This window comes from Engystomops pustulosus, chromosome 9 (assembly GCF_040894005.1).
Source record: "Engystomops pustulosus chromosome 9, aEngPut4.maternal, whole genome shotgun sequence".
Classification (NCBI taxonomy): Eukaryota; Metazoa; Chordata; class Amphibia; order Anura; family Leptodactylidae; genus Engystomops; species Engystomops pustulosus.
Genome location: NC_092419.1, coordinates 24,043,902 through 24,063,675, shown reverse-complemented (window position 1 = coordinate 24,063,675; position 19,774 = coordinate 24,043,902). Strand labels below are relative to the sequence as shown.

Below are 19,774 nucleotides of genomic sequence, written 5' to 3'. Positions count from 1 at the left end.
TTTCTTCTTCCTCTGTCCACCTTCCTTTCTTTTCTTCCTCCTTTTCTTACTTCCGTTTTCTCTTTTTCCTTCTCCACTTCCTCCAATTCTTTTTGAACCTTCCCTCTTGCTTTTTTCTTCTTCTCCTCCTCTTGTTAATTTTCCTCTACTCCTTGTCCATTCTTCTTCTGCTGCTTCTCTTCTTCCTCCACCTTATCCTTTTGTTGCCTTCCCTTCCCCATTCCTCTCCATTTTTTGCTGCAGTCGTAGCTCATGTCACGTCACCTAAGACCGGGGCTGAGGTCGTTGTCTAAGGCCCCTTCCACACTAGCGAGTGTGATGCGATGAACTCGCATCACACTCGCAACGCAAGCTGCCGGGAACGCACGGCCCGAACCCTGCACCGCGGGAGTGAACTGACATGCTGAGTTCACTCCCGCGGTGCAGCGTTCGGGCCGTGCGTTCCCGGCACCTTGCGTTGCGAGTGTGATGCGAGTTCATCGCATCACACTCGCTAGTGTGGAAGGGGCCTAAGTCTTGTTTCTCTCGTCTTCCCTCCAGCCTGATCTCCGGTTCCTGTATCTGATACAACATGATAAATCTTTTACTATTTCTATCCTGACTTTATACTGTTACGTCATCAGTTACATGTTCTCCTAATACATAGATGAAGCCCGTTCAGCTCTGCTACATCCACACATATCACATGTGTCCATTGAATATTCTCTAAGTATATAAAAGAGGAGAGTAACTGTGCGCCGCGGATGTGTAGGGGCTGGAAAACCTTCTCATAAGTGGAAGAATAACTACGAGACTCATTAAGTTGTGTGTGATGGAATCGTCCCTTCACCAGTGATGTATCAGTACAAGCCATTAAGCCTCCTGGCAGCAAACAGTCAGAGCAGATGGCACCTCCCGTCTTTATTAATGTACAGGCGGCACGTGGCTTGGCATCTTCACGTCTCTGAGCTCCGGTAAAATCGAAGGAGGCAAAGGGAGGATGGAAATATTCTGACTGTGGCCGAATACTAAGGAAAGGGGTGCGAGTCACTGCATACTGGCACCAAAAATGTGGGGCTTCCTTATACCACCACAACCATCTGAATGGGTCGTTATTGAAGAGTATCTCTAGTTGGTCCAGGAAATCTTAAGAATTTTTAATTATTTTTGGAAAATATACAATAGATATTTTGTTGTCCCAATTTTGGGGGTTTTATTAGTATTCTGACTATGGTGGCTCCGCTGCTTTGATATCTAGGGCGATGGCACCACTTACCACATTGTGGTGAGAATGGGTACTACAAGTTAAAAAAGTTGGAGGAGATTTGCTTCCGTCCCTAAAAAATGGCAGATTACTACTGAATCTACAAACCAGTTAATCTCTACTTTGAGCTTCTTTAGAGCATCTTATGAGGGGTTTACCCATATATGACACTAATTGGGCCCCCAAAATGAATGTAATGGAAGTGGTGTAGTGGTGCTGATATGTGAATATCCCTCCATTTCTTTCTATGGAACGATGGTCATCAACAGACACCACAACGCCTTCCACATGGGGCACTCAGGAGCTTGGTTTTCCAAATTACAGGGGATCCCAGCAGTCGCACCCCAATAATCAGACACTTATCCCTTACTCTGTGGATACAGGGTTATCCCCTTTTAGTGTTACTCTGGTTTCCTTAGATGTTACTTTTTGTTACATTGGATATGATGGACATAACTGTCCGGACTGATGACACCCTCTATGACCAGAAAACTGTTGCCCCTAAAGCTGTGGGTGTAACTGTGTCCAAATATTAGATCCACCATAGAAGTCGCTCATTCACACCCACGACGAGACTAAAATCATTTTGGAATATTCCCCTTCCCCCTCCTCCTCCTCCTCGGGCTCAAGATTAATTTATATCAGTTTTCATTTGCAATTAAATTTCAGTGATTTTTGGTCTCATGAGCAGCTGATAAAATTTTGTCACGTTTTTGAGATTTGCGCTCATTCCCCGCTTTTATTTTTTCGGTGTTGCCGCAGATATATACGTTAATCAGATGCGTCGATAATTTATGTGTGTTTGTTTTACAGCTAATATTTCATTACAGGTTTCGAGGTTGGAAAATTATCTGTGATACAAGATGTAAAGGGGTTGAATAAAATTAGAGAAATAAGAGCTTTTTTTTTACCCCTGCTTGTCCGTTATTTCAGTGCAAGTGTTTTATTTTTCAAATTTTTAGATTTTATTACACATAATTATAAGGCTACAGCGGCTCCTTAATCTCATACATGGACACATTCTTGGATGTCAAGGGTTAAACCCCCCCCCCCCCATTCAGAATCACAAGTGACGCATCCATTGGAAAGATTATTTTTTACACTTTGGTGGAACCTGTTTGATATCAGGGGGAGAAGTAACTTTCCAAATGAATCATCAGTCGTAATTTTCATTAATTCTATTTCTGACACTACAAAAAAAGTTATTAAAAATCCATGGTCTTCCTTTCCATGGGCAGGTGAAGGACACATTGTAATGTATAATTAAGCGCTGGATAATGACATTCGGAGGACGGCGCTTGCCCCCACATGAATATTTATTTCATTGTCCGTGTTTCCTTTTCATACTGATTTCTGAATTCTGTTTTTCAGGTCTCTTGTATGCAATTTATCAATGCCCTCCTGACCTCCCCCGAGGATCTGGACTTCAGGATACATCTGAGGAACGAGTTCTTACGATGCGGATTGAAACAAATATTACCTGTAAGTAATAATTCTTTAATTTATATAGCACACACAGATTATGCAGCGCTACACACAGCTTCCTGATCTGTCCCTGGCCCTATGGGGCTCACAATCTTATCAACCTGTTTTTGGAGTTTAGGAGGAACCCGGAGGACCTGGAGGAAACTCATGCAAATACGGAGAGAACATACAAACTTTTTGCAGATGTTGACCTGGATGGGACTTGAACCCAGGTCCCCAGCACTGCAAGGCTGTGGTGCTAACCACTGAGCCACCATGCTGCCCTAAAATAAAAGTGACCCCCAACACCAGCCCTGGACTAACTTATCAGTCCTCTGTGTATACCCAATGGGTTGGCCCTTCGTTCTCTCACTTTGTACATAAGTTTAGGTATTTGCTCTTTCCAGTTGATTTTGCTTCCTTTAGTTGAAGCTCTTGCAGCTTTGGTGGTCTTCTTGTCTCAGAGGTCAGCAGCTCAGGCCACTCTTATCTCCCCTTATGATCTACAAAGACCTTTGTGGTTTAATACAAATATTATTACTGATTCCACCATAAAGAAAGAGAACCGACCACTTATCGTTCTGGAGGTTCTCATTGAGAGTCTTGCAGCTGTGCCCAATGGGAGAATATATACAAATCCGCTCAAGAAGGAGGAAATTTGTCTTGTTAAGGCCACCTCTAAGGCTACTTTTAGTAACGCTTCAAGGCTCCTTAATGGGTCAGACATTGATTTTTAGATTTTTAGAGATTTACAGCTCCAGGTGATGTTCCAGGCACAGCAATCCATGAGGACTTGTCCATCCATGTCCCATCATCTCATCATGACCCAGCAATCCATGTCCCATCATATGTTGCCATCCTAAGGATCTCCTGTACAAGACCTACATCCTAGAACAGAGAAGACCCCCAAATAGTTCCTTGCCACCACTTCTATATCAAGAGTATTTATTTCCACAAACCCCATCTATTTGCAGGCCCCACTTGGCTCTACCATACTGAGTGAACTGGTCATGTTGGCCGCATCTACCTGTGGTAGCCACTTGGTGGAGATACAAGGTTAGCTGATACTAGACAGGGGGAGTAAAATATGATCCCCCATCCGTTGGCGCACAGGCCCCTGATATCACATTTAGCGGGATTGACCCCTATCAGTTGTGCACTTATTATATGAGACCTAATATCATCCCCCCGGGGGCCCAATGGTTACTGTGGGATCAGGGTCTAAGGACTGAGAGAACCCGAAACCAACTCAAGTCATCGGCCTGAAGTCCGTCTTATAGATTCTAGAACCTTCCCGTTACGTCTCTGCATCCTAAAAGTCCAGAAGAATTATCGTTTTTGGTAAATTAGGCGAAATATAATTGCACAAATAGTCCGGACTAAATAACCAATAAAACGCCTGTGAGATATTAGCTGCCGTCCACGTAACGAAATTAAACTTTAATGAAACGTGGAAGGAGAAAGTTTCCATTCAGATTGTGTCGTCCTCATTAATTGCAGCCATTTATATCTCATCTCTTTACGGGAAGCGTCGTAGACCCTGGGCAGTATATTATTACATGGAGGAGTAACGTTACATCCCATGGATCGGGCCGCACCTCCCGGACCTTCGTCTTCTTCATTTCCTCTTCTTGTCACCTTCCAGTAAATTAAAGAAGTATTCAAATATCCGTCGTCTTCCTAACAGAGGGTTTTTTTCGTGGTGGCCCAATGCTCAGGGGATAAATTAAAGCTCGTTCAGGCAGATACTCGGCGAGGACAGTTGACAGCCTCGGGTCAGATCCCAGCTGAGATTTTCATGGCAGCAGCTTGGAGTTCACTGCACATTTTCCTTAAACATTATTGTTTTACCAGCGAGCGCCGAGTCGACAATTTAAATTGAGTTGACCATAAAATGGTCTGTTTCCTTAATTGAATAACTTGGGGATATATTTATGCCTAATGTGTTCGGTGTCATATAGACTTTTGCTCATGTGTAACGACTTTGCTCTCCGCCGCTCCTGCACTTCTAAAACACTTGGATTCTGCAGATAAATGGAGGCAATAGTCCAGGATTCCGCACGATGATTCTTTCTTCTCTTTGGCTTCGTTTTAAAATAAGTGAAGATGATATTTTACGAGTTTGCCGTGAGCTTTTGCGCTTTGTGTTATAGGTCCACATGATGGACAGGAGAGGACATAGTGGGGGCTCATAGAGAACCATCTTTAGTAATTATAAAGCCTAAGGATGGGAAACCATGGGATTTATAAGCTTAGGAATTTACCCAGGGCCACCATCAGGGGTGTTTAGTGTGACCGTGTTCAGGGGGCCTGAGGCGGAATAGGGGCCCTAAATCACAGAAAACCCTCCTGACCTTCCCAGGTGCAGGGAACCCGCAACAGGGCCGGATTATGACTGTGGGGAGCCCACAATAATTGCCAGTCAGGGGCCCCAAACTTTTAAGTGGCTGCCCTGCACTTACATACTGTAGACTATGAAGCAGCTTTCGGCTGACCCCAGCCCCTTTACCTACCGGGCAACAGCACAGGTTACACCAGTGGTATGTGCAAGATTTTACCATTGCCCAAAGAGACTTAAAGGCGTCTCAAGACAAGCATAATGCCGACTTACCTGCAGTAGTAAAAACTGACACCAAACTAGACCCCAAAATACATTTTATTTTCCAGTTCCAAGGCCATGCAACTAATTGAATTTAAGACCTGGAAGAGCTGTACCTTAAAGGAAATCTCCCATCAAAATCCATCCTGATAAACCATGGACATTACTCATAGATCCCGACACAGTGACTATGATCTTTTCATATTTGTTATCCTTGGCCTCCTTCCTTCTAAAATAAACATTTATAATTAAGCTAATTAATTAGAAGGGCTCTTGGGGCTTTACCAGAGCCCCTCCATGCTGTAGCTTTGAAGGTTGTTGCACCGTTCTGGAGCACTTCGCCCTATCACTGTGTGTGATTACATCAGGCAGAGGGAGGGGTGAAATCTGAGTGAGTAGGGGCGAGGGTGAGCCTGTGAAGCTACAGAGGGGCTCTGGTAATGCCCCCCAGAGCCCTTATGACTTAAAAGTGTAATGTTAAAAGTTGATGTTAGAAGGAAGGAGGTCATGGATAAAAAATATAAGATAATGCCCCTTTAAATTAGTTTAGAAACCCCTAAATAAAATCTCAGATCATTACAAAAATTTAGACACCAAATCTCACCCCAACATTATTTGGACACCAGACCAGACAATGTTTATTATTTGCCTATAGACAAAATCCTTAAAAAATATTAATACTTATTATTTGTTCAGACCAGACCCTAGTCCTAATGTACTCGTAGAGGGAATAGTGAGATATAAAGTAATTTAGACCCCATACAATCAATGTATACAGTGTGCAAGACCCCAGACATGGCATCTAATTCAGACCATTACCAGGTATACACTGACCCCCACTGCAACACGAGCTCCAGAATCTGCCACTCCAGGTCCTGATACCATGTTAGGAATGAGGAGGGTAAGGAAGCCATTATATATAATCCAATCGAGTATTGGAATATTGAAGATGGAATATTGCTGCCATGAGCAGTAGTGGATTATAATATAGAGCAAGTTGGGCAGTAGCTCGGGGCCCAAGCCTTCTAGGTAGTCTTGGCCACCCATACTACAAACCAAATTCTATACTGAGAAGGACCTTCACCCATGAAATTCTCACACATCTGTTCCAGCTTTTATTACACATGTACACAAGAGTCATTTGAGGACCTTTGAAGGTCCTCAAAGGTCCTGAAACCGCAGATTGAAGCGGCAGAAGGGACACATCCTCCATTCCCCAAAAAGCTTCTAGTATCAGATGTAGGAAGTAATTCCAGCCTTGTAGGGCCTATAATATGAATATAGCCCAGGCACAGGGCAGTCTATATCCGCCCCTGTATTCCCCTCTCTGCTACGACAGGACCACATATAAGAGGTGGACCCTATGATAGAAGGGACTCACTGCTTTTCCACTCCCTGAAAAAATTAATTTATTTTATCGATTTTTATGGCCATGTTTACAAAACAATCCTATAATAATGTAAAAAAATTTTTTTTATTAAAAAGTCCATTTTTTATTCTTCACATTTTCCATTCCCACTGGGAAAAAACCATTTGATCTCACAGAAGGACATAGTAGCATCACGTTAGCAGCATATACAAGATATTCATTGGATCAAACTCCCCCGATACGTTATTGAAAGGCAAGAAAAAAAAAATTGACTCCGTGTTTTGTTTTAATTTTATTTTCAATGTAGAAAGAATTGAGGAATTTTGCAGCAGTGCAGAAAAGTTGCTTCTTTTTAATAACGTCCCTGATATTAACATGTAAATAATTGAGCCGCATTCTAAAACCTCTGTCAAGCATCAATAATGCGAGTTACATTGTTCCCTCCAGTAATTGACGGCTGAGTGGCAGCGCACGAGGAAAAAAAATATGCAACAAGAGTTTTACTCATGAATTCATTTCCTCAAATGGAATTCAGACTCTTCCTCCCTCCTTCAAGACACAAAAAGGAGGAAAAAAACTACGCAAAAACATAAAAAAAACAAACTGCATCGACTCTAGAAGTGAAGGCAAAGGCTTTCAGAATTTCTTTTTCAGACTCGCATTGATACAAAATTATCATAAAAATACTATGGATGGACTTCAGCTAAAATCTCCCTTTTTACCGTGTAAATTGTTAGACTTTTCGAAACATGTCATTTTGAAAGTTGTTTTCGCAAATGTTGTAATCATGAAAATGTGTAGAATAATATAATGTGTAATGATTTCCTATACTTAGTAAGTTTTTAAGTATTACATTAAAGGAAACCTACCACCACGGATCTACTCTACTCCGCTCCCCTGTAGCCTCTTGTGTTCCGCCTCCCCTGACATCTTCAGTGTGCAGCTATTGGTAGCTGCGCGCACTCTTCTGAGAAGCTCGGTTCTGCACATGCGCAGACCACAGGCCGCTGGCTGCATGGTCTCTGCTCCGAAGCCAGAGCTACTGCGCATGCGCAGAATTCAGCTTCTCAGATGAGTGTGTGCAGCAACCAGGAGTTGAGCACTGAAGATGTCAGGGTCGGCGGAACACAAGAGGCTACTTGGGCGTAGAGTAGCCTCTTGTGTTCCACCTACCCTGACATCTTCAGTGTGCAGCTATTGGTAGCTGCGTGCACTCTTCCAAGAAGCTGGGTTCTGCGCATGCGCAGAACGCAGGCCGCCGGCTGCACGGTCTCTGCTCCGAAGCCAGAGCTACTGCGCATGCGCAGAGCTCAGCTTCACAAACGAGTGTGCGCAGCTTCCGGGAGCTGAGCATTGAAGATGTCATGGTAGGCGGAACACAAGAGGCTACTGGGGCGTGGAATAGCCGCACCGTGTAGCCTCAGCTCCGGCTACTTCACGCCCCAGTAGCCTCTTTAGAAAATTTTAATATTGTGTGAATTTAAATTTACAAAAGTTATGGCCCACCAAAGAATTAGCACTAAAAAGGGGTTATACAACCCTACATGAGAGGAACCTGCCACCGGACCTACCTTAAGAGGTAGATCCGTGATGGTAGGTTTCCTTTAAGTATTAAGTGATTATTATTTATTATCATTAAATGTGATTATTATTATTTTTATTGTTTATGTGATTATTATTGATTATTATTATTATATTATTATTTCATAGATCATTTATTATTACAATATGCAAATGATGGACATAGATTAAATATAAATTTATGTACATAAATGTTTTAAACTCAAATTTCCGATATTTTATACTTCAAGGTAAAGTACAATAAGTAAGGCTGAATTTCTGGTTTCCTCTATTTTATACCTTATTTTATGTCTTTTGGGTAACTTTTAGTCTTTGGCTTTTGATACAGTTTTGTTCTTGGTTTGCAGCATCTTAAAGAGAAGGAAAATGATGAGCTTGATATCCAGTTAAAAGTCTTTGATGAGAATAAAGAAGATGACCTCCTGGAACTTTCCCACCGCCTCAGGGACATCCGCGCTGAGATGGAATATCCTTCTCCAAATATTTTTAACTTCATTGCTTTCCCCTTTATTAGAAGCCGCAGTCGCTGATCGAGTTATTACAGTTCATTTTGTAAAAAGTTAACCTCACGTTATGTACATAAAGTATCTCCGGCCGTGTCCTTCCTTACTCTTCCCCTTGGCTGAACATATTTGTGGTTCCAAATGAGATTCGAGGAGAAAAAAAAAAGGCTAAAAAAATTATTTTTTTTATGTTTTTTCACGAGACATCTATTCGCTATGTATCTACACGAGGTAAACCACTGATAGGAAGAATCCCTATAGGATAAGGTAATAACCTCAGGCCGGACACGTAATGTTCACCAAATAAGCAAGTTTTTTACATATATCTGGGTCAGGCTTGACGGTGCATACAGTTAAGCTTCATTTAAAAATTTTGGAATTTCTTTTATATTTCTGTGTTCTTTTAAAATAGGAAAAATATATTTAAAAAAACAACAAAAATAAGTAATTGAGATAAAATCCCAAATACATTCTAGGTGACATCAGTTATGGGGAGACTCATTATTACACTTAACCAGTGATTGGTCTCTTTCAAAGTCATCATTGTATAGGGTCATATAATAATAGTAGTAATAATATACAGGCGGTCCCCTACTTAAAGGACACCGACTTACAGACGACCCCTAGTTACAGAAGGACCCCTCTGACCTCTGATGAAGCTCTCTGGGTGTTACTATAGTCCCAGACTGCAATGATCAGTTGTAAGGTGTCTGTAATGAAGCTTTATTGATAATCCTTGGTCCCATTACAGCAAAAAATTTTGAATTGTCACTGGCGAAAAAAAAAGAAAAAATTGTCTAGAACTACAATTATAAAATATACAGTTTCAACTTACATACAAATTCAACTTAAGAACAAACCTATGGACCCTATCTTGTACATAACTCGGATATATGTATATATAAATAGAGAGCGAAAGATAGATATATATAGAGATAGATATAGAGAGATAAAGAGAGAGATAGATATCAATAGAGATAGCTAGATATAATATATATATATAAAGAATAGTTCCTCCATATCAGATTGGTGGGGTCCAGCGCCCAGCACCCACACAGCCTACAGGCAGAGAATGGAGCACGAATCAGACAGCGCCTGTGTAGTGGCTGAACTGTGTCACTGCAGCTAAGCTCCTAATCAATGAATATAAGCTGATCTGCAGTAACCAGGTCTGACCACTAGACTGTAAGACATGAAAAGCCTATTATATATTCGGTGCACCAATAATTGTATTGATAAATACAAAGCAAAAAAAAATTCTGCCACATGGTGAATGGAACAACAATGAAAACAGAGACAATATTGACAAAGTTACTATTTTTTTTAAAGCACCACTAATCGCTTTTATAAACTTCCTTTTGCTAAGGTTTACCCTTTTCCGAATATTGCCATTGAACGCGATAAACAAAACACAACCCCTCGTAAAGCCACGACAATAGAAAAATGAAAAATTCAGAAAAAAATTTACAAATCTAACAATTAAAAAAAAAAAAAAGTTTAATCCTAAAGGTCCCAAAGATTGTCCTTACTTGGACTAATTGATTACCGGAGAAGGATTCTTTGATTCTTTGTTGGATCAGAGTCTTGGATTCGGTTGTTTTGTTATTTTAGCTTTTCGTATTTTGATGCGAGAGATTTCACGCTGCTCCCCCAATTTTGCGATAATCTGTTGTTTTCAGGGGAAGGTGTCGGCACAAATCTGAAAACTTGAAAACAAAAGCCCCGCACAGTGAATAATGTTAGAAATGCAATCACCAGCGGATAGACAACTGTGCAGGAAATCAATTGAGATTGTATCCTGTCTATGTAAACAGGAAGAGCCGATAAGGATGGATCAAGGTTTGCATGAAAATATATCCACAACTTTACATTGTGCTCGCAGCTCAACGGCTCAGTGTGAAACGGGGGGGATAGGAAGGAAAGCCGCGGAGTTATCCACTTTAACTTAATGAAAGGAGAGCCAAGAGCTATCGAGTCTTCACAATGTAGACAGGAGCAGGCTGGGTAATCCTCAGGAATATGCTTAGCATTGATCTCGCAATGAGAGGACCACGAGGACCTTATATCACTCATCTGTAATGTAAATTGTAGGGCGCCATGCAGGGGGATTAACGAGAGAAGAGATGGAAAGATATTGGAAAAACAAGATGATGGAGAGGACTATAGAGATAGATTCTAGAAGACAACAATTATGAGTGTATATTAGTGGGAACCCCATTATTACACCTTACCAGAGAAAAAAACGACTCCCTATAGCAGTGATGGCGAATCTTTTAGAGACATAGGGGCTCATTTACTTACCCGGTCCAGTCGCGATCCATCGGCGCGTTCTCTGACGTGGATTCAGGTTCTGCCGGGATTCACGAAGGTCGTGCGCCAGATATTCACCAGGTGTGTCTGCTGCGCCGAGGTCCGTCGGGGTCCGCCTGCTTCTTCCCGGTGCTTGTGAGTGCTTGATCTTGCGACACATTTCGTTTTTTAAATTCCGTGGTTTTTCCGAATCCGTCGGGTTAAAGCCAGTGCGATTTGGTGCAAAACGGAAAAATTCGGGAAACACGCCAAAAGTGCGGCCGCGGAGCCCTTAATAAATGAGCCCCATAGAGTCCAACCTACAACCAAAACCTACTTGGCAAAGTGCCAACATGACAATTTAAGCAGTAACCCAGGGGTCCCCAAACTTTTTACATAGGGGGCCGTTCACTGTCCCTCTCAGACCGTTGGAGGGCCGGACTAAAGTTTAAAAATAACGGTACATGTGACCGCATCCATAATACACTGAAACCCCCCTCAATTAATTATTTAATAAACTGCACCCCCTTGTGAAATATTTTATATATTGGCCAAATTAATGAATTAATTGGGCCAATTAATTATTAAATATACTGGGACCCCTCTCCATTAATTATTGAATATGCCTCGCCCCATTAATTACTAATTACTGCCCCTCATAATTAATTATTTCCTAAACTGCCCCTCATAATTAATTATTTCTTATGCTGCCCCTCATAATTAATTATTTCCTATGCTGCCCCTTATAATTAATTATTTCCTATTCTGCCCCTCATAATTAATTATTTCCTATACTGCCCCTCACCATTATTTCCTATACTGCCCCTCATAACTAACTATTGGCCCCCGGCTTTTTACTGCCCTTTTATAATAAAAAATAAAAACCCTGTACTCACTTAAGTCTTCTATCTTCCTGCCGCGTCCAGGCAGGAAATGGTGCGCGGACGCGTGACGACGTCATCACGCGGCCGCGCATTCTAGTTCATGGAGCGATGTGCGCCGGGGTTGTCTTCCGGCAACATCGCTCCAGTAATAGTGCTTGAGCGGCCGTTTGCGGCCGCATCGAGCACTATACAGTGATGGGCAGGAGCTTCCTGTCCGGACGGACGGAGGCTCCTGCCCGGCCGCGTGGGCCCGGCGCTGGCCTGGCAAGCGTAAGAGGCCGGATCGAAACGGTCCGCGGGCCGCTTGTGGCCCGCGGGCCGTAGTTTGGGGAACCCTGCAGTAACCTATTTATCCCAGTTGAACAAAAAGTTTCAATCGTATTGGCGTCCTGAGGACAACAAAACAATAGAAAGAAGATGGAGAAATTGGATTTGAGCTTCCTTCCAGGGTCCCCTGAAGAGGAGGAATCAGGGGACCCAGAGCAAGAGCTACAAAGATAATCCATCTCTGTCCACACCTTCTTGGACCTTCCTGTAGTCCTGGCAGCCAAAAATAGCACTGAGCATAGCATGTCCATGGCTGTCTTGGACCGCAGGCTGTCTTGAAGCCTTGAGTCACGTCTAGCAAATTCTGTGCTGGGGTGAAGGCCTGGGTGCCCACAGAAAAGGGGTCTGAGTGCCACCTCTGACACCGCTGCCATAGGTTCGCCACCACTGCCCTATAGGGTGGACTCCATGTTCTTGGTGATAGATGACATAACTGGACTATATGTATATATTGTATAATGTTTGGACCTAGATGCTCTTCCTGAACTATATAGGTTGGGTTTGGACTTATAGGTTCCTCTTGGACTAAATTTGTTAGCTTTGTATTTGTGTTCTTCCCGCGCGATGTTTGGGTTTGGACTTATTTGTACTCCCTGGAACATATGTGTTGGGCTTTTACTTCTATGTATTTCCTGCAGCACATTTGTGGTATTTGGAGCTTGGTTTTCCTTCTTGAACCCTTTATGTTAGATGTGAACCTCGATGTGCACCCTACACCATATAGAGCTTGTGTTTGGACTTATTGGATGGAACATTTATACTGGGTGTGGACTTGGATGTCTTTATGAACTTTATGTATGTTGTGTTTGATCCTATACAGTATATATAAGATATATATTCCTGACGCCATACACTGGCAGAAAGGCTTTGAATTTCGGTAAGAACTTATGTTTTACTTTGGAAGACAACTCATTTGCTTTTTTGAGTGTGAATATCTTTCGTTTCCCTGACTCTTCGATCTTGGTGTCTTGTTACTCACAACGATCAAGAGGTTTTCTATCTAACAGCTGGGTCAGATGGATAACACCAACCCCCTATGGGACTATATTGACCATCATCTACATATAGAACGTTATCTTTCTGAATCACAGATGGACTGACGGCAGCCATGATTTCTGCTCTACAGACCTTTTCATCTTTTCATCTTCAAATTGACTTATAATGTTTAAAAATTCTATAACTAATTCTGAACAGAACACTTTGGGAATCTTTTATACTATGTTGTGCCTAGGGCATGGCCTGAATATATGATGTGTGACATCTGCCCTGCTCAGGCTTTGCCCTAGGTGTTACACATTGCCATTGCCATTGCCTGGAGAGTCCCCAACTACTTTTAACTTAAAGATTTTTTGCCGGTACTGAAAAGTTGTCATAAAAGACAACACAAAATAGAACAGAATTTCTATCTTCGAGGCCTAACAGAGTATTGTGTTATGTATTGTCCGGGGTAGCGCGGCGTATTGTCCGGAGTAGTGCTGTGTATTGTCCGAAGTAGCACGGCGTATTGTCCGGAGTAGTGCTGTTTATTGTCCGGAGTAGCACGGCGTATTGTCCGGAGTAGCGCTGTGTATTGTCCGGAGTAGCGCTGTGTATTGTCCGGAGTAGCGTGGCGTATTGTCTGGAGTAGTGCGTTGTATCGTCCGGAGTAGCGTGGCGTATTGTCATGAGTAGCGTGGTGTATTGTCCGGAGTAGTGCAGCATATTGTCCGGCGTAACGTGTTGTATTGTCCGGAGTAGAGCGGCATATTGTCCGGAGTAGTGCGGCATATTGTCCGGCGTAACGTGGTGTATTGTCCGGAGTAGCGCGGCTTATTGTCTGGTGTAACGCGGCATATTGTCTGGAGTAGCGCGACATATTGTCCGGAGTTTATTCCTGTGGAACCTGTTTGGCTGGGTTAATATAACTTCAGGAATTGTCATGTGGGGCCATGAGGCCAATTTAAACCCTTAGGTGCCTGTTTAAAATTTAACTTTTAATTTTATATCTAAAAGTATCTAGGAATGTAACTCAGTACTTTGTTTTAAAATTATCAGGAGTTCGGGATCAGCCCATTTATAAGTAGCTTTTTCCTCTAGATTTTTTCCTGTGGGGCTATCTTTTTAGCCCTTTCTTGCTAAGGATAGCGTACAAACACATGTTCCACACTTTAAGACAGGAGGCTAGTAGGGTTGGGGAGTAATGTAGGATTGGGGTAGGGTAGTTCACATCAGACATGCATTCATTCCACCTATCTACCTCTTTCTCCCTTTCTTCTAGGTATTCCCTGAGGAGTCGGTTGCCCGATCCTCTGTGTCTCCTGATCAACTGAACCAGTTGACAGAATTGGTTTATGTAAAAACTAACAGGACCTATCGATTTCCCGACATGTGTTTGCATGACCTCTCGGATATATATAAAAAAAACCTCGTAAAAACCTGGACATTATAATTCATTACGGCCTCAATTTACATCTCACTGTATATAAGAGTCAAGGTAAAGTCAGGGAGAGGAGACGACTATAAGGATTAGCCTGAACAACTACAGGGGGTTGTAAAAGTATTCACACCCCCAGAACTTTCCCTCATTGTTAAAATGTTACAACCACAAAGTTTCATGTATTTTACTGATATTTAATGGTGAAGAGCAACAAAAAAAGGGGCTAATTTATCATAAGTTGGAAGTTTTGGAGCTCCACTGGCCTCACAGTCATTACAGCCGTGCTGGCCCATTAATAAATGTCCTTCTGCTCTACTCACAGTCTGGGATTTTTTTTCAAAAAGTCATGAAAGTGTCTTTGCGTGACACTGGACTCGCAGTAGTTCTATGTTTACCCTAAAATAATGAAGTGGTGGAAATGGTCCGGTGAGACTTTTTACCAGTGGAAGACCCATCCTCCCATTTTTTCTGCACATCTAGAGGCTGGAGGTTCCCCCATTCTTCTTTGCACATCTAGAGCCTGGAGGTTCCCCCCATTCTTCTTTGTACATCTAGAGGCTGGAGGTTCCTTCATTCTTCTTTGTACATCTAGAGGCTGGAGGTTCCCCCATTCTTCTTTGTACATCTAGAGGTTGGAGGTTCCCCCATTCTTCTCTGTACATCTAGAGGCTGGAGGTTCCCCCATTCTTCTTTGTACATCTAGAAGCTGGAGGTTCCCCCCATTCTTCTTTGTAAATCTAGAGGCTGGAGGTTCCCCCATTCTTCTTTGTACATCTAGAGGCTGGAGGTTCCCCCATTCTTCTTTGTACATCTAGAGGTTGGAGGTTCCCCCATTCTTCTCTGTACATCTAGAGGCTGGAGGTTCCCCCATTCTTCTTTGTACATCGAGAAGCTGGAGGTTCCCCCCATTCTTCTTTGTAAATCTAGAGGCTGGAGGTTCCCCCATTCTTCTTTGTACATCTAGAGGCTGGAGGTTCCCCGTTTCTTCTTTGTAAATCTAGAGGCTGGTGGTCCCCCCATTCTTCTTTGTACATCTAGAAACTGGAGGTTCCCCCCATTCTTCTTTGTACATCTAGAGGCTGAAGGTTCCCCCAGTCTTCTTTATACATCTAGAGGCTGGAGGTTCCCACATTCTTCTTTGTACATCTAGAGGCTGGAGGTTCCCCCATTCTTCTTTGTACATCTAGAAGCTGGAGGTTCCCCCCATTCTTCTTTGTAAATCTAGAGGCTGGAGGTTCCCCCATTCTTCTTTGTACATCTAGAGGCTGGAGGTTCCCCGATTCTTCTTTGTAAATCTAGAGGCTGGTGGTCCCCCCATTCTTCTTTGTACATCTAGAAACTGGAGGTTCCCCCCATTCTTCTTTGTACATCTAGAGGCTGGAGGTCCCCCCATTCTTCTTTGTACATCTAGAGGCTGGAGGTCCCCCCATTCTTCTTTGTACATCTAGAGGCTGGAGGTCCCCCCATTCTTCTTTGTACATCTAGAGGCTGGAGGTTCCCCCATTCTTCTTTATACATCCAGATGCTGGAGGTTCCTCCATCCTTCTTTGTACATCTAGAGGCTGGAGGTTCCCCCATTCTGCTTTGTAAATCTATAAGCTGGAGGTTCCTCCATTCTTCTCTGTACATCTAGAGGCTGGAGGTTCCTCCATCCTGATCAGGAGACACAGAGGATCGGGCAACCGACTCCTCAGGGAATACCTAGAAGAAAGGGAGAAAGAGGTAGATAGGTGGAATGAATGCATGTCTGATGTGAACTACCCTACCCCAATCCTACATTACTCCCCAACCCTACTAGCCTCCTGTCTTAAAGTGTGGAACATGTGTTTGTACGCTATCCTTAGCAAGAAAGGGCTAAAAGGATAGCCCCACAGGAAAAAATCTAGAGGAAAAAGCTACTTATAAATGGGCTGATCCCGAACTCCTGATAATTTTAAAACAAAGTACTGAGTTACATTCCTAGATACTTTTAGATATAAAATTAAAAGTTAAATTTTAAACAGGCACCTAAGGGTTTAAATTGGCCTCATGGCCCCACATGACAATTCCTGAAGTTATATTGTCCGGAGTAGCACGGCCTATTGTCCGGAGTTGCTCTGTGCATCTCTTTTACCTAGTGCCGCCATCTACATTGTAACTAAAAGTACTTTGTCTCTAGCTTGTAAAAGTTATTTTGTAACCAGGGACAATGCTGAATAGAATAAACCCTGCGCCATTCAGTCTCCTGAAGAACTCAAATCCGCTCCTTAATGGAAATATTAGAATAAAAGATTTTATTTTGCAGATTCTGCTTCCTGACACAGGAGTTGGTTTCTTCTTGTTTGGGTGTTCCCATTATATGGGAGAGAGGTAGGTGCTCACTCATTGTACCAGAACTTTCCTTGACTCTACATTCACCGACATTAATGAAGTTTACCATCTCCTCTACAATATGCTGAAGGACACGGCGTCCGAGCCTTTCCTCCTATCCATTCTGCAGCATTTCCTACTCATCCGCAACGACTATTACATCAGGTAGGACTCATTGTCTCTTCTCCACTCTGTTCTCAATAATAAGGTCTGAAACAAAAAGATTTCTTCTAATTCCATTCCTGTCCTTGTGGATATCTACTGGGGTATTATCCAAGACCACAGCGAGCGCAGGCGAGTGTATAGCGCATACAGAGACAACGTGTAGATGGAGAACATCGATGTGAAGTTCACAAAATATTAATTGAAGTAGGAACAACTAATACCTAGTGTTCAAAGTTAGAAAACAGACAGAAATCAGGCATGTAAAAAAGTTGAGTTACTTTTTAAAAATATATATATAACTATTACTTATTAAAGCCATGGTACAGCCCATATGATTCTAAAAACCTCCAGCCTCTAGATGTGCAAAGAAGAATGGGGGGAACCTCCAGCCTCTAGATGTGCAAAGAAGAATGGGGGGAACCTTCAGCCTCTAGATGTACAAAGAAGGATGGAGGAACCTCCAGCCTCTAGATGTACAGAGAAGAATGGAGGAACCTCCAGCTTATAGATTTACAAAGCAGAATGGGGGAACCTCCAGCCTCTAGATGTACAAAGAAGGATGGAGGAACCTCCAGCATCTGGATGTATAAAGAAGAATGGGGGAACCTCCAGCCTCTAGATGTACAAAGAAGAATGGGGGGACCTCCAGCCTCTAGATGTACAAAGAAGAATGGGGGGACCTCCAGCCTCTAGATGTACAAAGAAGAATGGGGGGACCTCCAGCCTCTAGATGTACAAAGAAGAATGGGGGGAACCTCCAGTTTCTAGATGTACAAAGAAGAATGGGGGGACCACCAGCCTCTAGATTTACAAAGAAGAATCGGGGAACCTCCAGCCTCTAGATGTACAAAGAAGAATGGGGGAACCTCCAGCCTCTAGATTTACAAAGAAGAATGGGGGGAACCTCCAGCTTCTAGATGTACAAAGAAGAATGGGGGAACCTCCAGCCTCTAGATGTACAAAGAAGAATGTGGGAACCTCCAGCCTCTAGATGTATAAAGAAGACTGGGGGAACCTTCAGCCTCTAGATGTACAAAGAAGAATGGGGGGAACCTCCAGTTTCTAGATGTACAAAGAAGAATGGGGGGACCACCAGCCTCTAGATTTACAAAGAAGAAACGGGGAACCTCCAGCCTCTAGATGTACAAAGAAGAATGGGGGAACCTCCAGCCTCTAGATTTACAAAGAAGAATGGGGGGAACCTCCAGCTTCTAGATGTACAAAGAAGAATGGGGGAACCTCCAGCCTCTAGATGTACAGAGAAGAATGGGGGAACCTCCAACCTCTAGATGTACAAAGAAGAATGGGGGAACCTCCAGCCTCTAGATGTACAAAGAAGAATGAAGGAACCTCCAGCCTCTAGATGTACAAAGAAGAATGGGGGGAACCTCCAGGCTCTAGATGTGCAAAGAAGAATGGGGGAACCTCCAGCCTCTAGATGTGCAGAAAAAATGGGAGGATGGGTCTTCCACTGGTAAAAAGTCTCACCGGACCATTTCCACCACTTCATTATTTTAGGGTAAACATAGAACTACTGCGAGTCCAGTGTCACGCAAAGACACTTTCATGACTTTTTGAAAAAAAATCCCAGACTGTGAGTAGAGCAGAAGGACATTTATTAATGGGCCAGCACGGCTGTAATGACTGTGAGGCCAGTGGAGCTCCAAAACTTCCAACTTATGATAAATTAGCCCCTTTTTTTGTTGCTCTTCACCATTAAATATCAGTAAAATACATGAAACTTTGTGGTTGTAACATTTTAACAATGAGGGAAAGTTCTGGGGGTGTGAATACTTTTACAACCCCCTGTAGTTGTTCAGGCTAATCCTTATAGTCGTCTCCTCTCCCTGACTTTACCTTGACTCTTATATACAGTGAGATGTAAATTGAGGCCGTAATGAATTATAATGTCCAGGTTTTTACGAGGTTTTTTTTATATATATCCGAGAGGTCATGCAAACACATGTCGGGAAATCGATAGGTCCTGTTAGTTTTTACATAAACCAATTCTGTCAACTGGAAAAAGGGGGAAGAAAAATCACCTTGGGTTTTTTTTAATGACACTGAAGAGCGTTATTGACAAGAATGTAATAAGCGGGGATGTGGGATATCGCTCACGTGTACGGTGTGGCATCAATATTTATAGGCTCCACCGAAGGGAATCTCCTTCATGCTGAGAATTTTAAGAGACAGCAACTAGTTTTTCTTAGGACTCCAGTAGGGGTGCAGTTGAACTGACTGCTGTAGCTACCAATATGTCTCAAAAAAAAGGTTTTTGAGGCACAGCTCATTGCAGAGACCTAAGAGCAGAGCAGTGTGAGTACATCCCCCCCCAGTGCAGTAAGAGCACAGGAGTGTGAGGATGCATGTCATGGGTGCCCCCGAGTTCCATGTCACGGAACGCAGGGCACACCGATGCCCCTCTCCATTGCGCTGCTCCCCCTGGCCCGCACTTACCTCTCCAAGATCCTTCTCCCGTTCCGGCTAGGCCGCGCATAGATCCCTGCTCCCTATCGCGCACCAGCACTCAGAGTTTTAAAGAGCCAGCGCAACGCTGATTGGCGCTGGCCACTTCCAGGTTTCTA

At 43.0% G+C, this 19,774-nt stretch overlaps 1 protein-coding gene across 4 annotated transcripts in view; it reads left to right on the top strand.

Moving 5' to 3' along the window:
* The window catches only part of DIAPH2 (diaphanous related formin 2), a 784,751-nt gene that overhangs the window by 184,549 nt on the left and 580,428 nt on the right, over positions 1–19,774 (top strand). For all 4 annotated transcript variants that reach the window (XM_072125632.1, XM_072125631.1, XM_072125630.1 and 1 more), the window contains 3 exons: positions 2,615–2,725; positions 8,604–8,722; positions 17,073–17,189. In XM_072125632.1, the coding sequence (XP_071981733.1) occupies positions 2,615–2,725; positions 8,604–8,722; positions 17,073–17,189 (347 nt within the window). The remainder of the gene's footprint in view (positions 1–2,614; positions 2,726–8,603; positions 8,723–17,072; positions 17,190–19,774) is intronic.